Source organism: Cherax quadricarinatus, chromosome 15 (assembly GCF_038502225.1).
Source record: "Cherax quadricarinatus isolate ZL_2023a chromosome 15, ASM3850222v1, whole genome shotgun sequence".
NCBI lineage: Eukaryota > Metazoa > Arthropoda > Malacostraca > Decapoda > Parastacidae > Cherax > Cherax quadricarinatus.
The window spans coordinates 37,644,258-37,666,696 of record NC_091306.1 but is presented as its reverse complement, the minus strand read 5'-3'; the positions used below and the strand labels follow the sequence as shown (position 1 = coordinate 37,666,696).

General features: G+C 41.8%; 1 protein-coding gene across 2 annotated transcripts in view; it reads right to left on the bottom strand.

Moving 5' to 3' along the window:
- The window catches only part of LOC128691976 (serine-rich adhesin for platelets), a 128,662-nt gene extending 106,677 nt beyond the window's left edge, over positions 1-21,985 (bottom strand). For both annotated transcript variants that reach the window (XM_070085293.1, XM_070085294.1), the window contains exons 1-2: positions 21,763-21,985; positions 18,443-18,485 (exon numbers count right to left, since the gene is read on the bottom strand). In XM_070085293.1, coding sequence (XP_069941394.1) covers positions 18,443-18,485; positions 21,763-21,770 — 51 coding nt within the window. In that variant the 5' untranslated portion in view covers positions 21,771-21,985. The remainder of the gene's footprint in view (positions 1-18,442; positions 18,486-21,762) is intronic.
- Positions 21,986-22,439: the final 454 nt, after the last annotated feature.

The window sequence follows — 22,439 nt, the reverse complement described above, 5'->3', positions numbered from 1 at the left end:
CATAAAGTCGCTCTGCCACGTCTGTAGGATGACCAGGGGCATTGTCTAACACCAGGAGGCACTTAACCCTTTGAGGGTCGACAGGCCCTCTCCGAAACTCGTTCTCAGGGTCGGCCAAATTTAAAAAAAAAAAAAAATTATTTTCTCTTATGAAAAGATAGAGAATCTTTTCCCGATCATAACGACACCAAAAGTTTGAAATTTGATAGAAAACTTACGGAATTATGCTCTCGCAAAGTTAGCGGTCTCGGCGATGTTTACGGATCGGCGATTTTGCCCACTTTGAGCCCCATTTTCGGCCAATTTCACTGTACTAGTCGACAAAAAACATGAATATTTCGCTAGAACTCCATTTTTTCTATCGAATGGGAGCAAGAAACCACCCATTTATAAATTCAACTATCCAGTACAGTGGTCAGAATTTAGCAATTTTGCCAATTTCACACAAATTTCAAAAGATGCCAATTTCGGAATAGGGTCCAGAATAAACAAGAAAGACATTCCTGGCACTAAAATGACATTTCCTCTAGTCATTAGTCACGTCTCAAGGCCCCTCTTATATTCTTTTGCTTTCCACTTTGAATTTTTATTCTCACAAAAAATATAAGATTTACTGTTATGCAGACTACTGCATTAGTGTAAAAAATGGTATAAATATTATTGGTGCACTTGTGAAAGAATATTAGACTCACCAGTTGACGTGTATTGCACGCTTGGCACGATTTGTTTACTTTTGAAGTTTGGTAAAAATCGAACATTTCTGCTACTTTGAGCTCAATTTCAAGGCACCTTTCATTGTAAAACCAGTCAAAATCATCTCAATTTCAGTAATATGTCTTCCATTCTATAAAATGAGACCAAGAAAACTAGAATACAACAATAAATACCATACGAAAATACACTGCAAAGTCGCTGATTTATTAAAAAAAAATGGACAAAGTTTTTTTTTTCTCATTATGCACTGTGTGATGCAGGATTTTTTTTAGACTGTGCACACTGACCTCATAGACCCATTCTTTCATATGAAGGCCTACCAGCTTTCTCCCACTAGATTTGAGGCCGCTAGAATTTATGAGTACTAGTACGTCAAAAACCCCTACGCGTAAGACGTACTAGTACGACGAAAACCCTCAAAGGGTTAAGTTCTAATTTCTTTTCAGTTAGGTAATCTTTCACATTGGGGGCAAATGCATGGTGTAACCAGTTATAGAAAAAGTCCCTAGTGACCCATGCCTTACTGTTTGATCTCCACAGCACACACAAATTATCCTTGAGGACATTCTTTTGCCTGAACGCTCTGGGAGTTTCAGAGTGATACACTAATAAAGGCTTAACTTTGCAATCACCACTAGCATTGGCACACATCAACAAAGTAAGCCTGTCTTTCATAGGCTTATGTCCTGGGAGTGCCTTTTCCTCCTGAGTAATGTAGGTCCTGCTTGGCATTTTCTTCCAGAACAGGCCTGTTTCATCACAATTAAACACTTGTTCAGGTTTCAGTCCTTCAGTTTCTATGTACTCCTTGAATTCCTGCACATATTTTTCAGCCGCTTTGTGGTCCGAACTGGCAGCCTCACCATGCCGTATCACACTATGTATGCCACTACGCTTCTTAAATCTCTCAAACCAACCTTTGCTGGCCTTAAATTCACTCACATCATCACTAGTTGCAGGCCTTTTTTTAATTAAATCCTCATGCAACTTCCTAGCCTTTTCACATATGATCGCTTGAGAGACGCTATCTCCTGCTAGCTGTTTTTCATTTATCCACACCAATAAGAGTCTCTCAACATCTTCCATCACTTGCGATCTTTGTTTCGAAAACACAGTTAAACCTTTGGCAAGAACAGCTTCCTTGATTGCCGTTTTCTTGGCCACAATAGAAGAGATGGTTGATTTGGGTTTCTTGTACAACCTGACCAGGTCGGTGATACGCACTCCACTTTCATACTTATCAATGATCTCTTTCTTCATTTCTATAGGAATTCTAACCCTTATTGCTGTAGGGTTGGAACTAGAAGCTTTCTTGGGGCCCATGGTCACTTATTTTCCAGAAACAGCACCGAAAACACTGTAATAATACGAAATATTCCGATTGTATGCTTGAATGTTACCGCGGAGGCTGGCTGGTAAACAATGCCACCGGCGGAACATATGAGGCTGGCTCAGGCCGCACATTGGACGCGTCTCGGACGAAGGCCGCTGAGCGGGTTTTTGGGCGGTATGCGGGGCAAAATTTTAGCGATCAAAGCGTCCGCTATGCGGATTGTCCGTTATGCAAGGCGTCCGTTATGCGGGGGTCCACTGTATTCCATTTATTTTAGTGCTTGCAAGTTATTTAAGTGCTAAATAAGCTACCATGGCTCCAAAGAAAGCTCCTAGTGCCAAGCCTTTGGTAAAGAAGGTGAGAAATACAACTGAATTTAAGAAAAACATCATTGAACAATATGATAGGAACCTGGAACCTGGAGAACCTGGAGAGAGCTCTGGGGGTCAACGCCCCCGCGGCCCGGTCTGTGACCAGGCCTCCTGATGGATCAGAGCCTGATCAACCAGGCTGTTACTGCTGGCTGCACACAAACCAACGTACGAGCCACAGCCCGGCTGGTCAGGAACTGACTTTAGGTGCTTGTCCAGTGCCAGCTTGAAGACTGCCAGGGGTCTGTTGGTAATCCCCCTTATGTATGCTGGGAGGCAGTTGAACAGTCTCGGGCCCCTGACACTTATTGTATGGTCTCTTAACGCGCTAGTGACACCCCTGCTTTTCATTGGGGGGATGTTGCATTGTCTGCCAAGTCTTTTTCTTTCGTAGTGATTTTCGTGTGCAAGTTCGGTACTAGTCCCTCTAGGATTTTCCAGGTGTATATAATCATGTATCGCTCCTGCCTGCATTCCAGGGAATACAGGTTCAGGAACCTCAAGTGCTCCCAGTAATTTAGGTGTTTTATCTCCGTTATGCGCGCCGTGAAGGTTCTCTGTACATTTTCTAGGTCAGCAATTTCACCTGCCTTGAAGGGTGCTGTTAGTGTGCAGCAATATTCCAGCCTAGATAAAACAAGTGACCTGAAGAGTGTCATCATAAGCTTGGCCTCCCTAGTTTTGAAGGTTCTCGTTATCCATCCTGTCATTTTTCTAGCAGATGCGATTGATACAATGTTATGGTCCTTGAAGGTGAGATCCTCTGACATGATCACTCCCAGGTCTTTGACGTTGGTGTTTCGCTCTATTTTGTGGCCAGAATTTGTTTTGTACTCTGATGAAGATTTAATTTCCTCATGTTTACCATATCTGAGTAATTGAAATTTCTCATCATTGAACTTCATATTGTTTTCTGCAGCCCACTGAAAGATTTGGTTGATGTCCGCCTGGAGCCTTGCAGTGTCTGCAATGGAAGACACTGTCTTGCAGATTCGGGTGTCATCTGCAAAGGAAGACATGGTGCTGTGGCTGACATCCTTGTCTATGTCAGATATGAGGATGAGGAACAAGATGGGAGCGAGGACTGTGCCTTGTGGAACAGAGCTTTTCACCGTAGCTGCCTCGGACTTTACTCTGACTACTACTCTCTGTGTTTGGTTAGTGAGGAAATTATAGATCCATCGACCGACTTTTCCTGTTATTCCTTTAGCACGCATTTTGTGCGCTATTACACCATAGTCACACTTGTCGAAGGCTTTTGCAAAGTCTGTATATATTACATCTGCATTCTTTTTGTCTTCCAGTACATCTAGGACCTTGTCATAGTGATCCAATAGTTGAGACAGACAGGAGCGACCTGTTCTAAACCCATGTTTCCCTGGGTTGTGTAATTTATGGGTTTCTAGATGGGTGGTGATCTTGCTTCTTAGGACCCTTTCAAAGATTTTTATGATATGGGATGTTAGTGCTATCGGTCTGTAGTTCTTTGCTATTGCTTTACTGCCCCCTTTGAGGAGTGGGGCTATGTTTGTTGTTTTTAGTAACTGTGGGACGACCCCCGTGTCCATGCTCCCTCTCCATAGGATGGTAAAAGCTCGTGATAGGGGCTTCTTGTAGTTCTTGATGAACACGGAGTTCCATGAGTCTGGCCCTGGGGCAGAGTGCATGGGCATGTCATTTATCGCCTGTTCGAAGTCATTTGGCGTCAGGATAACATCAGATAGGCTTGTGCTAACCAAATTCTGTGGCTCTCTCATAAAAAATTCATTTTGATCTTCGACTCTCAGTCTGGTTAGCGGCGTGCTAAAAACTGAGTCATATTGGGACTTGAGTAGCTCACTCATTTCCTTGCTGTCATCTGTGTAGGACCCATCTTGTTTAAGTAGGGGCCCAATACTGGACGTTGTTCTCGACTTTGATTTGGCATAGGAGAAGAAATACTTTGGGTTTCTTTCGATTTCATTTATGGCTTTTAGTTCTTCCCGCGATTCCTGACTCCCAAAAGATTCCTTTAGCTTAAGTTCGATGCTTGCTATTTCTCTGACAAGTGTCTCCCTACGCATTTCAGATATATTGACTTCTTTTAGCCGCTCTGTTATTCTTTTCCGTCGCCTGTAAAGGGAGCGCCTGTCTCTTTCTATTTTACATCTACTCCTCCTTTTTCTTAGAGGAATAAGCCTTGTGCATACATCGAGTGCCACCGAGTTAATCTGTTCTAGGCATAAGTTGGGGTCTGTGTTGCTTAGTATATCTTCCCAGCTTATATTGGTTAGGACTTGGTTTACTTGGTCCCACTTTATGTTTTTGTTATTGAAGTTGAATTTGGTGAATGCTCCCTCGTGACTAATCTCATTATGTCGGTCTGGGGCTCCGTGCATACATGTCTGAACCTCTATTATGTTGTGATCTGAGTATATTGTTTTTGATATGGTGACATTTCGTATCAGATCATCATTGTTAGTGAAGATGAGGTCTAGTGTATTCTCCAGTCTAGTAGGCTCTATTATTTGCTGGTTTAAATTGAATTTTGTGCAGAGATTTAAAAGCTCGTGTGAGTGTGAGTTTTCATCAGAGCTGCCTCCTGGTGTTATTACTGCAACAATATTATTTGCTATATTCCTCCATTTTAGGTGCCTTAAGTTGAAATCCCCCAGGAGCAAGATGTTGGGTACAGGAGCTGGCAGATTTTCCAGACAGTGGTCAATTTTTAACAGCTGTTCCTGGAATTGCTGGGATGTTGCATCCGGAGGCTTGTAGACCACCACAATGACTAGGTTTTGGTTCTCGATCCTTATTGCTAAAACTTCCACTACATCATTTGAGGCATTAAGCAGTTCTGTGCAAACAAGTGACTCTGCAATGTACAGGTCAACTCCCCCCCCCCCCAATTTTGCCTGTTCAATCTGTCGCATCTGTATAAGTTGTAACCTGGGATCCATATTTCGTTGTCCAAGTGATCCTTTATGTGGGTCTCAGTGAAAGCCGCGAACATTGCCTTTGCCTCTGCAAGCAGTCCACGGATGAAAGGTATTTTGTTGTTTGTTGCTGGCTTTAGACCCTGTATATTTGCAAAGAAGAGTGTCATCGGACTGGTGGTATTGTTGGTACTGGGGGGGGAATTTTTTTTCCGGCATTAGTATCTGTATCTGTTGGTTTGGAGTGGAGGCCATCGACTGTGCTTCCACTCCAGGAATGACTGGATTTGGTGTACGATTTCTGCCATTTCCTGCCAGTTTTTTTTCCTTCCTGGCACTAAAAAACCTCTCCCTCTTGAGTGTCTGTGGCTACCCAGGTTTTTCCATGGCCTGGATGTTTTGTATCTTTTTGTCCCCTTTAGATGGTGTGCCTGGCAATTTAAGTTATAGCACAGTCTTTCTTGTACTGAAGAGGTACACATTTCAGGGTGAAAAAGCTTACAGGAAGGGAGTTTGCATTTTCCTGCTGTCATATGGGCACGGCATTTTCTAGGGTGGTCATAGTTGCACGTCCCATCTGCTTTTCCAGATTTCCCATGTCTGCAGATACCAAGTGCATAGTATGTGCACAGGCTTGGTTTCCGTTTGCCTTGGGTTTCTGTGACTGTATTCCCTGTTTGTGCATGTTTACCTGTCTTATTCCTATCCTCCCTAGCACCAACAATGGAGCTCCCACCAGTTGTTTTTGGTAATACCGTGGACCCCTGCATACCGTACGCATCGCGTAACGTTCAATCCGCATACCACTCACTTTTATCGCAAAAATTTTGCCTCGCGTACCGCTTAAAAACCCGCTCACCGCTCTTCGTCCAAGACGCGTCCAATGTGCGCCCTTAGCCAGCCTCACATGTGCCGCCAGTGGCATTGTTTACCAGCCAGCCTCCGCGGTAACATCCAAGCATACAATCGGAACATTTCGTATTATTACAGTGTTTTTGGTGATTTATCTGGAAAATAAGTGACCATGGGCCCCAAGAAAGCTTCTAGTGCCAACCCTACAACAATAAGGGTGAGAATTACTATAGAGATGAAGAAAGAGATCATTGATAAGTATGAAAGTGGAGTGCGTGTCGCCGACCTGGCCAGGTTGTACAAGAAACCCAAATCAACCATCGCTACTATTGTGGGCAACAGAAAGGCAATCAAGGAAGCTGTTCTTGCCAAAGGTTTAACTGTGTTTTCGAAACAGAGATCGCAAGTGATGGAAGATGTTGAGAGACTCTTATTGGTGTGGATAAATGAAAAACAGGTAGCAGGAGATAGCGTCTCTCAAGCGATCATAAGCGAAAAGTCTAGGAAGTTGCATGAGGATTTAACCCTTTGAGGGTTTTCGTCGTACTAGTACGTCTTACGTGTAGGGGTTTTTGACGTACTAGTACGCATAAATTTTAGCGGCCTCAAATCTCGCGCGAAAAGGCTGGTAGGCCTAGATGTGAGAGAATGGGTCTGCGTGGTCGGTGTGCGTGGTAGAAAAAAAATCTGGGACCCAGTGGTGCATTGTGGGAATGCCCTCTTAGTAAACAATGTCCACCATGCCTCGCGGTAAGAAGCTCCTCACTCCTCGGCGAATTGGGACACTTTTGTTCCCCAGTGACAGTTCTAATAGTGATGGAAGTGCCAGTGAAGAGGAGTTTCGTGGTTTTAGTGAGGTTTTGACCAAAACTAATGACCATAATATCGGTAATAGTGAAGAAAACCCAGACGACCCTCAGCCTTCCACCTCTGGTGCTGGGCCCTCGTGTTCACGTTCAGTTGTTCCAGAACCCAAGAGGAAACTTCTATTTTCCCAAATCCCAGACTCAGATGAGAGCATGGGTGATGATAGTGATAGTGAATATGAACTACAAGCTCTTCAAACTAGTTCCAGTAGTGATAGTGAAGTGCAATATTCCCCAGTGAAGCGTCAGTATATACGACGATATATGCGCTCTGGAAGTGTGCCATATGCTATTCCAAGGGGAAGGAGTGTATCTCGGAGTACATCCCGTGGCTGTACAACAGGAACAGACAGTGAAAATGACGAAGATACTGTTGCAATTGGGATGGAAAATGTGCGTGGTGGTAGTGGTGCCGGCGGTGAGGCACCAGCAGTGGGCCATGCTGCCACCCACGCTGCCACCCACGCCGCTGCCTCAGCTGATCTAGAACAAAGGCCACCATCCCCCACTCCCCCACCACACCAGCCTCCACAACCACAACCTCCACAACCACAACCTCCACAACCACAACCACCTGTCATTGTCCAGTACCCACCAGCAGACTGCACCTGGGATTGGCAGGAAGCTGTCAATTTTGTTCCAAATCCCCACCAGTTTGATGGCAGCCAAAGTGGAATACGGCCATCTTGTGCACTTGGGAACAATGCCACTGAGCTGGAATGTTTCGAGTTATTCTTTGACGAACCACTGATGAAAAGTATTGTCATGGAAAGCAACACATACTACGAGTACACCATGGCAAACACATTACTTTCACCAAAATCACGTCTACACCAATGGAAGGAGGCAACTGTGGCTGAGATGTATCTTTTCTTTGCCACAATAATGCTTATGCCACATGTGTATAAGCACAAAGTGAAATCATACTGGTCAACAGACCCCCTGATTGCAACACCAGGTTTCAGTGATATAATGCCACTGAATCGATTTGTGCTAATGTTACGTATGCTTCACTTCTCAGATAAAACCAGGCCTGACAGAACTGACAGGTTATATAAGATTAGGAATGTGTTTGTGTATCTGAAACAGAAATTCAGTACGCATTTTTATCCCTTCAGGAAGCTTGTAATTGACGAGTCTTTGAGTCTGTTCAAAGGAAGACTCTCTTTCAAGCAGTACATACCAAGCAAGAGGAAACGCTTTGGTATAAAGTTGTTTGTGCTTTGTGATTGTTACAGTGGTCTGGTATTGGATATTATTGTGTACACTGGAAGTTATACATTGCAAAATACCAGGAAGTTATTGGGCATCTCAGGTGATGTGGTTCGAACAATGATAGAACCATACCTTGGTAAGGGGCATATATTATATACAGATAACTGGTACACAAGCCCCTCACTCAGAGATTTTTTGCGAGTGAACATGACAGATGTGTGTGGCACAGTGCGTGCAAATCGAAAACATATGCCCAGGTTTGACGCTGGCACTCATAGAGGTGAGGTGCAGGCGTTTGCTGCCAATGACATCATGGCATTTCGGTGGCATGACAAACGAGATGTCACACTGTTGTCATCAATTCACCCTAATGAAATGGCAGACAGTGGCAGGCAGCATAGAGAGAGAAATGAACCCATTCTAAAACCTGCAGCTGTGATTGATTACACCTTCAACATGCGTTCAGTGGACAAATGTGACATGCAGATTGGGTTTGCTGATTGTGTTCGCAAGAGTTATAAGTGGTACATCAAACTGTTTTTCCATCTTCTGGACATTTCCATGCTCAATGCTTATAATATGTATAAGATGAGCACCAGAAACAAACCACAGTACGGCGAATTCTGTTTGTCTGTCATCAGACAAATAGTATTCAAGTACCAAGGAACAGCACCTGCAATTGACCGCCCACCAAATTATCAACAACTACCTGCTCGTCTGAAGCATGGTGATCACTTCCTGGTAAAACTGCCTGCTACTGCTTTGAAGAAAAAGGCTCAGAAGAGGTGTTATGTCTGTTCACATACAAAAAAACGCCCACAACAACGCAGAGACACTCGTTTTATGTGTGAGGAGTGCAAAACTCCACTGTGCATGACACCATGTTTCAAAGAGTTCCACAGGCTGCAGAACTTCTAGATACATTCCCTGTGACTGTATATGTGTATATAAAATATAGAAAAATAGTAATAAACAACATTTCATATTGTTTGTTTGTGTAAATATTTTCTGTAAACAAAATAATGACAACAGTGTTTACGCCCTTATTGTGTAGTATTGAAAAAGAAATAACTTACAAAATACTGATCATGTTGGCCTCAGAGGCCATAAAAGTTACTCAGAAAAAGAAAAATTAAAAAATAATTGAAAATAGTACATAAAAAAGTAAATAGAAAAATACCGGGTGATGGCAGTCGGCGATGTTACCATATGTTGTTCAATTTTGGCAAATTTCACACCTCCATATCTCGGTAAGTATTGACGTTAAATTTTTTTTGTTTAGCCTATAATGTTTAGAAAAAAATACTCTATTTTTTCATAAGAAAAAATAATTTTTTTTTTTTTTGAAATTTGGCCAACCCTGAGAACGAGTTTCGGAGAGGGCCTGTCGACCCTCAAAGGGTTAATTAAAAAAATGCCTGCAACTAGTGATGATGTGAGTGAATTTAAGGCCAGCAAAGGTTGGTTTGAGAGATTTAAGAAGCGTAGTGGCATACATAGTGTGATAAGGCATGGTGAGGCTGCCAGTTCGAACCACAAAGTAGCTGAAAAATATGTGCAGGAATTCAAGGAGTACATAGACAGTGAAGGACTGAAACCTGAACAAGTGTTTAATTGTGATGAAACAGGCCTGTTTTGGAAGAAAATGCCAAGCAGGACCTACATTACTCAGGAGGAAAAGGCACTCCCAGGACATAAGCCTATGAAAGACAGGCTTACTTTGTTGATGTGTTCCAATGCTACTGGTGATTGCAAAGTGAAGCCTTTATTAGTGTATCACTCTGAAACTCCCAGACCGTTCAGGCAAAAGAATGTCCTCAAGGAGAATTTGTGTGTGCTGTGGAGGGCAAACAGTAAGGCATGGGTCACTAGGGACTTTTTCTATGACTGGTTACACCATGCATTTGCCCCCAATGTGAAAGATTACCTAACTGAAAAGAAATTAGAACTTAAGTGCCTCCTGGTGTTAGACAATGCCCCTGGTCATCCTACAGACGTGGCAGAGCGACTTTATGGGGACATGAAATTCATTAAGGTGAAGTTTTTGCCTCCTAATACCACTCCTCTCCTGCAGCCCATGGACCAGCAGGTTATTGCAAACTTCAAAAAACTGTACACAAAAGCTCTGTTTGAAAGGTGCTTTGTAGTGACCTCAGAAACTCAACTGACTCGAAGAGAGTTTTGGAGAGAGCACTTTAATATCCTCAATTGTGTAAACCTTATAGGTAAGGCTTGGGAGGGAGTGACTAAGAAGACCTTGAACTCTGCTTGGAAAAAACTGTGGCCAGAATGTGTAGACAAAAGGGATTTTGAAGGGTTTGAGGCTAACCCTTAGAGGATTATGCCAGTTGAGGAATCCATTGTGGCATTGGGAAAGTCCTTGGTGTTGGAGGTTAGTGGAGATGATGTGGAAGAGTTGGTGGAGGAGGACAATGAAGAACTAACCACTGATGAGCTGATAGATCAACTTCAACAGCAAGAGGCCAGACTTGAGGAAACTGGTTCGAAGGAGGGGAGAGAGAAATTGAAGAAATTGCCTACTACAAAGATTAAGGAAATCTGTGCAAAGTGGCTTGAAGTGCAAACCTTCATGGATGAAAATCACCCTCACACAGCTATTGCAAGCCGTGCTGGTGATTATTACACTGACAATGTTGTGAAACACTTTAGGGAAGTCATAAAGGAACGAGAGGTACAGGCCACTATGGACAGATATGTTGTGCGAAAGAAGTCCAGTGACTCTGAAGCTGGTCCTAGTGGCATTAAAAGAAGAAGGGAAGTAACCCCAGAAAAGGACTCGACACCTCAAGTCTTAATGGAAGGGGATTCCCCTTCTAAACACTAACACTCTCTCTCCCCTCCTCCCATCCCATCAATCATCACCAGATCTTCAATAAAAGTAAGTGTCATGTAATTGTGCATGCCTTTTTCAGTTTGTGTGTATTAAAATTAACATTTCATGTGGTAAAATTTTTTTTGTTTCATACTTTTGGGTGTCTTGCACGGATTAATTTGATTTCCATTATTTCTTATGGGGAAAATTCATTCGCATACCGATCATTTCGCATAACAATCAGCCCTCTTGCACGGATTAAAGTCGCTATGCGGGGGTCCACTGTATATCCTCACTATTGCTAGTGGAGTCCTCTTGTTTGCTATTTCCTGTGGTATTTCTAGTTTGCAATATTGGTTTTATCTTATCTTTGACTACACTTGTTTCCCCACTACGGCTCCTGTCTCCCATGAGGTTATTTATATGCATTCCCTCCTGCGTATAATTCCCAACTACCTGGACAAAATCTCCAGCTTCACCATTACTGTTTCCCAGGACAGCACCTCCAGCTTCAGCATTACTGTCTCCCAGGACAGCACTATCAGCCCCACATTTACTGACTACCAGGACATCACCTCCAGCCTTGTAGTTTCTGACTACATGGCCAGTATCAAGGGCAGTACCATTCAGCCCAGATTTTTTATGTTTCCATCTGTTGTAGAAAGCTTCCAGGTTTTCTATGAAAGCAGCTTTGATGTTATCCTCTTTTAATACCAATGTCATTTTAGTCCACAGATTTATCTCATTTGGGCATACCCAAAAACACTTCCCTGTTTTAATACTGCTTGTAGCTAGTTCTTGGATATCTGCACAAGTGGCGTACATGTGGGTGAACTGGCCAGGATGTATAACAAATCTGTACAACCATATCTTCCATCATAGCCAAGAAAAAGGAAATCAAGGATGCTGTTGTTGCAAAGGGGGTAAATATGCTGACAAAAATGAGATCACCAATACTCGAAGATGTTGAGAAGTTATTATTGGTGTGGATAAATGAGAAACAATTAGCAGATAGTCTTATGATGTCGCTTATTTGTGAAAAGGCTAGCAGATGCATGACGATTTGGTAAAGAAATTGCCTGCAACTAGTGATGATGTGAGTGAATTTAAGGCCAGCAAAGGCTGGTTTGAGAGATTTAAGAATGTATGAGGGGAATGTATGAGAGTATAGTTTTACCAACGCTCTTATATGGGTGTGAAGCATGGGTGATGAATGTTGCAGCGAGGAGAAGGCTGGAGGCAGTGGAGATGTCATGTCTGAGAGCAATGTGTGGTGTGAATATAATGCAGAGAATTCGTAGTTTGGAAGTTAGGAGGAGGTGCGGGATTACCAAAACTGTTGTCCAGAGGGCTGAGGAAGGGTTGTTGAGGTGGTTCGGACGTGTGGAGAGAATGGAGCGAAACAGAATAACTTCAAGTGTGTATCAGTCTGTAGTGGAAGGAAGGCGGGGTAGGGGTCGGCCTAGGAAAGGTTGGAGGGAGGGGGTAAAGGAGGTTTTGTGTGCGAGGGGCTTGGACTTTCAGCAGGCATGCGTGAGCGTGTTTGATAGGAGTGAATGGAGACAAATGGTTTTTAATACTTGACGTGCTGTTGGAGTGTAAGCAAAGTAACATTTATGAAGGGGTTCAGGAAAACCGGCAGGCCGGACTTGAGTCCTGGAGATGGGAAGTACAGTGCCTGCACTCTGAAGGAGGGGTGTTAATGTTGCAGTTTAAAAACTGTAGTGTAAAGCACCCTTCTGGCAAGACAGTGATGGAGTGAATGATGGTGAAAGTTTTTCTTTTTCGGGCCACCCTGCCTTGGTGGGAATCGGCCAGTGTGATAATAAAAAAAAAAAAAATACTGGCATGCACAGTGTGGTAAGGCACGGTGAGGCTGCCAGTTCGGACCACAAGGCGGCTGAAAAATATGTGCATGAATTCAAGGAGTACATAAACAGTGAAGGACTGTGATGAAACAGGCCTCTTTTGGAAGAAAATGCCAAAGAGGACCTACATTACTCAGGATGAAAAGGCGCTGCCAGGACACAAGCCTATGAAAGACAGGCTGACGCTAATGTTCTGTGCTAATGCTAGTGGGGATTTCGAAGTGAAGCCGTTACTAGTGTACCATTCTGAAAATCCCAGTGTGTTCAAGAAAAACAATGTTATGAAGAGTAAATTGTGTGTGTTTTGGAAATCTAATAGTAAGGCATGGGTCACGAGGGAAATTTTTGTAGAGTGGTTCAATGAAGTGTTTGGCCCTAGTGTGAAGAATTACCTCCTGGAAAAGAAATTGGATCTCAAGTGTCTCCTAGTAATGGACAATGCACTTGCTCATCCTCCAAACTTGGATGACCTAATTCTGAAGGAGTTTGGGTTCATCACAGTAAAGTTCTTGCCCCTGAATACCACTCCTCTCCTCCAGCCCATGGACCAGCAGGTCATTGCAAACTTTAAAAAACTCTACACCAAAGCAATGTTTGAAAGGTGCTTGAATGTGACCTCAGACACTCACTTGACCCTATGAGATTTTTGGAAAGAACATTTCAGTATTCTCCATTGCGTAAGCCTTATACGTAAGGCTTGGGAGGGAGTGACTACCAGGACTTTGAACTCTGCTTGGAGAAAATTGTGGCCAGATTGTTTCCACAAGAGGGATTTTGAAGGGTTTGGGGCTGACCCTGATGAGCCTATGTCAGTTGTTAAATCCATTGTGGCACTGGGGAGTTCCATGGGGTTGGATGCGAGTTTGGAGGATGTGGAAGAGTTGGTGGAGGACCACAACGAAGAGCAAACCACTGAGGAGCTGCAAGAGCTTCAGCAGGAAGAGCAACAGATTGCAGCTCAGAATCTTGCTGCAGAGGAGGAGGAAGAGAGATGGAGGAAGGTGCCTTCTTCAGAAATTAAGGAGATTTTTGAAATGTGGGGTAGGATGGAAAGATTTATGGAGAAACATCACCCAGAGAAGGATGTTGCAAGCCATATCGGCAACTTGTACAGTGACAGAGCCTTGGCCCATTTTAGGGAAGTTTTAAAGCGATGCCAGAAACAGAGCTCTCTGGACAGTTTTTTTGTGAGACAGGACTCCAGTGACTCTCAAGGTGGTCCTAGTGGCATTAAGAAACAGAGAAGAGAAGTAACCCCAGAAAAGCAATTGGTACCCGAGGTGTTGATGGAAGGGGATTCCCCTTCCAAACAGTAATTCATCCAATCAGTCTCCTTCTCCAGTCTTCCATACACTAAGAAGAATCGCCAATAAAGGCAAGTGTTATTCTGTTAATGTTTAATTCATCATGTGCCACTGTATTCTTTATGTACTACATCTATATTTCATGTAAAAAAATTTTTTGTTTTAATACTTCTGGGTGTCAGGAACGGATTAATTGAATTTACATTATTTCTTATGGGGAAAATTGATTCGTAAATCGTCCATTTCAATAATAGTCCCACTTCCAGGAACGGATTATGGACGATTATTGAGGGACCACTGTAGTATCAAACTTAAGCTGAAGGAATCTTATAGGAGACAAGAATCACAGGAACAACTAAAAGCCATAAAGGAAAATTGAAAAAAAAAACAAAATACTTCTTCTCTTATGCCAAACCTAGGGGAAAAACAACATCTAGTATTGGGTCCCTGCTTAGGCGGGATGGGACATACACAGATGACAGCCAAGAAATGAATGGGATACTAAAGTCCCAATATGACTCGATGTTCAGCGATTCACTGCCCACTCTAAGGGTTGATAATCCAAATGAATTCTTTATTAACGAAACCCAAAATTTGGCCACCTCAAAGCTCTCGGATATTATTCTAACTCCACAAGACTTTGAAGAGGCAATTAATGACATGCCCATGCACTCTGCCCCAGGCCCAGACTCGTGGAACTCAGTGTTCATCAAAAATTGTAAGAAGCCCCTATTGCGTGCCTTCAGCATTTTATGGAGAGGGAGGATGGACACAGGGGTCATCCCACACACACTAAAAACTACAGACATAGCCCCACTCCACAAAGGTGGCAGTAAAGCAATTCCAAAGAACTACAGATTGATAGCACTAACATCCCATATCATAAAAATCTTTGAGAGGGTTCTAAGAAGCAAGATAGCCAACCACCTAGATACCCATCAGTTACACAACCCAGGGCAACACGGGTTTAAAGCAGGTCGCTCCTGCCTGTCCCAGCTACTGGACCACTATGACAAGGTCCTAGATGCTGTAGAGGATAAACAAAATACAGATGTAGTATACACAGACTTTGAAAAAGCTTTCGACAAGTGTGACCATGGTGTAATAGCACACAAAATGCAGGATAAAGGAATAACGGAAAAAGTTGGTAGGCGGATCTACAACTTCCTGACAAATAGAACACAAAGAGTAATAGTAAACAGAGTAAAGTTCCAGGCAGCCATGGTAAAAAGGTCTGTTCCACAAGGCACAGTACTCGCTCCCATTCTATTCCTCATCCTCATTTCTGACATAGAGATGTAAGCCATAGTTCCGTGTCTTCCTCTGCAGATGATGCTCAGATCACCATGGCAGTGACCTCCACCAAAGACACTGCGAGACTCTAAGCGGACATCAACCAAATCTTCGAAAGGGCTACTCAAAATAATATGAAGTTCAACGAGGAGAAATTTCAACTCAGATATGGAAAACTTGAAGAAATTAAAAATGTGTCAGGGTATACCACAAATTCTAACCATACAATAGAGCAGAAAAGTAATGTAAAGGACCTGGGAGTGATAATGTCAGAGGATCTCACCTTCAAAGACCACAATGTATCTACCTCATCCGCTAGGAAAATGATAGGATGGATAATGAGAACCTTCAAAACTATGGATGCCAAGACCATGATGATTCTCTTCAAACTGCTTGTGCTCTCTAGGCTGGAATACTGCTGTACACTAACGGCCCCCTTCAAGGCCGGCGACATTGCAGACCTGGAGAGTGTACAAAGAACTTTCACGGCACACATAAGTGCGATAAGGCACCTAAACTACTGGGAATGGTTGGAGGTCCTTGATCTGTATTCCCTGGAATGCAGGCGAGAGAGTTTCATGATAATTTACGCTTGGAAGTTCCTAGAGGGATTGGTACTAAACCTGCATACGAAAATCACTCCATATAAAAGCAAAAGACTTGGCAGAAGATGAAACATTCCCCCAATGAAAAGCAGAGGTGCCACGAGTACATTGAGAGACAACAGAATAAGTGTCCGGGGCCCAAGACTGTTCAATTGCCTCCCAGCATACATAAGGGGGGATTACCAATAGACCCCTGGCTGTCTTCAAGAAGGCACTGGACAGGCACCTAAAGTCAGTACCTGACCAGCTAGGCTATGGTTCATACGTCAGCTTGCGTGCGGCCAGCAGTAACAGCCTGGTTGATCAGACTCTGATCCACCATGAGGCCTGGTCTCAGACCGGGCCGCAGGGGCATTGACCCCCAAAACCCTCTCCAGGTAAACTCCAGGTAGGATAAGCTACGTGAGCAAGTTAACCTTCAGCCTCCAAGATGCTAGGTATATTTCCTTGAATTATTTTGGGGAAAAAATAGTCTTCGACACCATAAAATACGGTAATTCTATTAGTAGCAGTGATAGAAAGTGCCGTGAAAAGTTTTCAAAGCAAGGAACCATCTAACAGCAGAAATAAAAAAATGAACCAATTAATGCAAGACATAGCTGGTCCCTCAACCTCATGCACATCACTTTGGTTTGGTGGAAAGATGGCTGGTATTAAAAAAAAAAAAAAAAGAAGCAACTTTGGGAGGCTGTGTCCAGTAGAAGTAGGCAGGGATGCTGACTTTTGCTCCTGGAAGTATTCTGAATTGTTTGTAAAACTTTTATTTTGTATGATCTATACATGAGGGCTTGACAACGTTTTGTTTAGTGGCTAAGAATGTAAAGTCAGCTACACCACACGCTGTGGCTGAAGTAGAATGTTACCAAGGAAATGAGGAACTGAATGCTTGCCCTACCTTCTGCCTAATCTGACTCTGGTTACCACCAGTATTGTGAGAATAATTTGGTGGTAACCAAGATATATCTTAATTGTCTGTACAACTTACATGATCTAGACACGAGGGTCTGATAATGTCGAAAGGAAAAGAAATTAAGTAGTCTGCTACAACACATGGTTTGGCTGAAGTGAAGCCAATCAGAGCAGATTAGCATGCCTCCATTTTTCTCTAAATATAAGACCAAAAGGACATTAGAAAAAAGTAAGATAATATTTTGTTCGGATTTTTAACCTTGGAGGGCTAGCCACCCAGGATAACCCAAGAAAGGCAGTGTGTCCTTGAGGACTGTCTTATTTTCATTGGGGTCCTGAATCTTGTCCCCCAGGATGTGACCCACACCAGTTGACCAACACCCAGGTACCTACTTGCTTGCTACATGAATGGGACAACAGGCGTAAGGAAACACACCCATTGCTTCCACTCTTGCTGGCGAGTGAATCACGGACACTCAGTGTGTGAAGCAAGAGCATTGTCTACCAGGCCATGGGCCATTGCAGTAGGCCTATTGGCCTAGGTATGTCCAACTCGCACCCACTCATGTACCCATCCAATCTATACTTAGAACTTTCCACTGTTCTCACCTTAATGACAATTCTGAGGTATTTGTTAAGTAAGTTTATTCAGGTAGAGGCAGGTCCTGTTTATACAGGAGGCTGCTAGGATCTGGGCTGCTGCTGTAAGTGAAAATCACTGTGAAGTGAATCACTGCTTTTTTTTTTCACTTTCATATGAATGCAAAAGTCTGATAACAAATTTCCACTATCTTATATTGATAAATATAGCTAGGCCTAAAAAATGCAGTACACACATTACTTATCTTAAAATATATTCACCCTAAGCTTATAGTTAGTGGTGAGTATATTTATTGTAAGTAGTACGAATAAATGAAGAATGGGTATAACTGAAAACCACTGTATTTGTGAAATGCCATAAAGCAAAGCACTGTAAAGCAGGGCTTGCCTGTACACATAAATACAGTTATATAAATTATCATACACAGCAGCATATGTGTAGATTACCTAGAATAACCCAAAAAAGTCCTTTTATTTCCACTGAGGTCCACTCTTCTACAATCTACTGCCTAACTAATACTTCTCTATATTCAAAATTTGTTCAAAATGAATCCATTGCTGTGAGTCATGTCTTGGTTTGATACTTTCAACACATTATTTACATTCCCTATATTTATTCCTTTTTTCCATATGTATACTTTAATCATATCCCCCCTAATTTTATGTCTTTCCAAAGAGTGCAGATTCAGTGCTTTCAGCCTATATTCATAGAAAAGGTTTCTGCTACATGGGATTTCCAGAATCACATCTGTAAAAGTACTTACATGTGGTTGAGATCCAAAACTTTTTAAGGGCCTTCTGCGTGACCTAAAACAAATTGAAATAATAAATTAATTAATGGCTAAAATAGCTTTGAACAAGACTATCTTACTTTTATGCTAAAATTTAGACACAGTATTTAATGCAGTAAGAAAAAAAGTAGGTCAAAAAGCCTGCATATTATGCATCATGTGGAGAGATTTGTGAAACACATCAGTGACACAGTCAAGTTTATTATGGAAATTAGTTTACCAGTCAGCAGGTGCATAATAATACATATACTTACAAAGCTTCAAAGTTTATGGCACAAGCCTATCACAAACATTACAGCATACAATATCAACTCACAACACTGATTTCACTTTACTAATGCAACAAATTCTTGTACCACATGTAATGTGCAGATCTAAAAGTATACTATAAAATTAAACAAATTCAATTTTTTTTTTAAATCATTAATACAGTGTATATTCAGTAATCTTTGAAAAGCCATAGTACACCAAGTATTTTGGGCAACTTAACCCTTAAACGGTCCAAACGTATATATATGTTCACCTGCACAGCGCCCTGAATATTTTGAGAAAAAAAATCTTTTTTTTTTATAGGAAAAAACAGCATGTGGGACCCAGGCATCCCCAATTTTTTTCATATAGCGCACACTGAGTGCGCACACCCATTCTTTCATGTCTAGGCAACTCGGGCCTATCATGTCAATGTTGAATAAATGACAAATGAAACATATATATATGTTTGGGGCCCTACGTGAGAGAACGTATATATACGTTTTTTCAACATTTGAATGTATGTAAAAAAAGTAGATCTTCTTTTTGTTTTTCTACATTTGAAAATGTGTAAAAAACTTTGATGACCTTTTTTTTTTGTTATATTTGAAAATATGTAAAAAAACGTAGATCTACTTTTGTAACACTACACATGTGAACGTAGATCTGCTTGGACCATTTATGGGTTAAGGGTTAAACTATGTACTTAATACTAAAAAGGGTATACAGATGTGAGGTTCCATAAGCTTATGAGTGGAGCACAGGGTACTGACAGGAGGTGAAAAGTACAGTGGAACCCCGGTTTTCATCCGGTCTGGTTATCACACAATTCAGTTTTTGACCACTTTCGACGAAATTCTCCCCGTTTTCATACATCCGCTCGGAAATTGTCTGTACCAGACGTGTCCGCCTGCCTACAGGATGCGGCCGCTCATACATTTGTGACTCAGGGAGTGACTTCCAGGACGATTAACTCTTCTTGGAGAAAACTGTGGCCAGAATGTGTAATCCAGAAGGATTTTGAAGGGTTTGAGGCTGACCCTGACAACCCTATGCCTGTTGTGCAATCTACTGTGTCTTTGGGGAAGTCCATGGGGTTGGAGCTGAGTGGCCAGGATGTGGAAGAGTTGGTGGACAACCACAGGGAACAGCTAACTACTGAAGAGCTGCAAGTACTTCAGCTGGAACAGCAATAGACCTTAGCTTTGGAAATTGCTTCAGAGGAGGAAAGAGAGAGGGAAGAAGGTCCCTTCTTCAATGATTACGGACATTCGTGCAGAGTGGAGTGAGTTGCAAAGTTTTGTGGAGAAATATCACCCTAACAAAGCTGTTGCAAGCCATGTCAGCAACATGTTCAATGACAATACCTTGTCCCATTTTATGTAAATCTTAAAGACACCAGAAACAGGCCTCTCTGGAGAGATTTATTGTGCAACAGGGGTCCAGTGACTCTCAAGCTGGTCCTAGTGCCAGTAAAAGACAAAGAAGGGAAGTAACCCCAGATAGGGCCTTGATAACTTAAAAGTCCTTATGGAGGGGGATTTGCCTTCTAAACAATAACCTCTCTTCTTCCCTCTCCCCTCCTCGCCATCTTCCATATGCCAACAAGAGTCTTCAATAAAGGTGAAAGTGGTGTTAAATGTTCATTTATCCATTTCATTAGTCATTTATATTCATTTCTCATTGTTTTTTGTAAGTAAAACTATAGTTATTCTCTATAAAATGTATTTTTTGTTAATATTTTTGGGTGTCTGGAACAGATTAATTGAGTTTACATTATTTCTTACAGGAAATATAATTTGTTTTCGTACAAATCGGTTTTTGGCCGACCACCTGGAACAGTAAAACCTCAAATTAACAGGTGCCCATTTAACAGATTTCAGAGACAAACATTGGAATCATCAGACAAAAAAGAAAAAGTCTATATATTTAAAATTTCGCCCATAACAGTAGTGACCGATAGTGTTCTTACACAGTAAACCTGCTCCTTGTGTCAGAAGACAATGACTCCAAGATTTGTCTAGTACAGGCCAGTGTCTCCTCATCCAAGGCCTGTCTATCAATTTTCATTGTTTCCCTAGGCAGAGACCACCCACCTTCAATGAGTTCCAAGTGTTTCTACCCCCACAACCCAGCCTTGGGCCAGGCAAGTGGTGGTGCAAAGAGGAAATGAGTGAATCTCAGTGTTAAGCAGAAACTTGAACTAATAAGGTGCAACATCTTGGTGGCAAGGGTATGAGGGAAACCTGGTGTTACAAAAGTGTGTCTGATATCCATAACAGCAAGGACAAACTTACAGACTATATATATGATTTTGAGTAAGTTTATTCAGGTATACACAAATACAGTTACATAGATTATCATACACAGCAGCAAATGTGTAGAGAACCTGAGATAACCCAAATGATAGCCATATATGATCCATAGGGGTCATACATAATGCCCAGGAAATAGAATGTATTCAGGTTCGATTCAAGGTAGGGGATAAGTCCAGCAGAGTTCAATGATAAGGTTTCAGAGGCTTCTTACTTTTATTTGGCAGTTCGTGGTACACACCAGCATCAAGGTGCCTCCCTCAATAATAATAAATACTTTAACTCTACAATTATTATTATTATTATAATCAAAAAGAAGCGCTAAGCCACAAGGACTATACAGCTTTAACTCTACAAGATATACAGTTCTAGCTGATATCAATAACATAATACTATATAGAAAGTCGCTTGTTATGCAAAGCATTTCAGGCAAATTAGGTCAGTTTTGTCCCAGGATGTGACCCACACCAGTCTACTAGCACCCAGGTACCATTGTTTATTGATGGGTCAACATAGACAATCATTGAAAGAAAACACCCTCGCCGGGAATCGAACCCGAACCCTAACCGTGTGAAGCCACAGGCCACCATATAGTTCAGGGGAACTATAAGGCAATGTTATATCCATAAATGACTCAACGAGACCTAACTCACCGTCAACGTGTACCTGCAACCACTAACAATACATATATAAGCATTTAATGAAGTGGAAGGTGAAATTATACATTACCAAAACATTGTGAATCAGATCCGGGCTGTATAAACTCTCCTATTACACTGTTCCTTTTCTTTTCTTGACAAGTACTTATTTACAAAAAAGACTGAAGAATAGCACCACCTTCAACTGCCCACAATAGTGTATAATAAGGACAAAAGTCCCGGGACAGAGAGAGAAAGTGTGGAGTATTAATCACAAAAGCTCAAGGCAGAGAATATTGTTGAGGTGTAAAAGGTTACCACAGTTTACGTTCTACTTACCTCACCTTCCCGGGGATATTAACAAAATAAAAATGAAATATTTATTTCTTTGGAAAGGTTACAATGTGTGTTTACATATCATAATATGATTGGAACAAAGAAAGCCACTATCATACCCAGGCATTTCGGGAAGACTTAACCTAATACTTATTGGCTATTTAAATCTAGACAGGTGAAAAGTAGCACATTACAAATAGTCAATATTTCACTCTATTATTAGTATGAGGTAGTACAATATATGATACAATATTATTTTTTTAAGTTCGTAATTAAGTTCTTTTACAGTGGTAAAATACAAATATTCTATATTTCAATCTATTATTAATGTGTGAGGTAGTGTAATTAATGATACAATCAATTTGTAATAAACTCAATCATCCATTTTTTAGTTCGTAATTAAATTCATTTACCGTATTCTAAATATGAGGT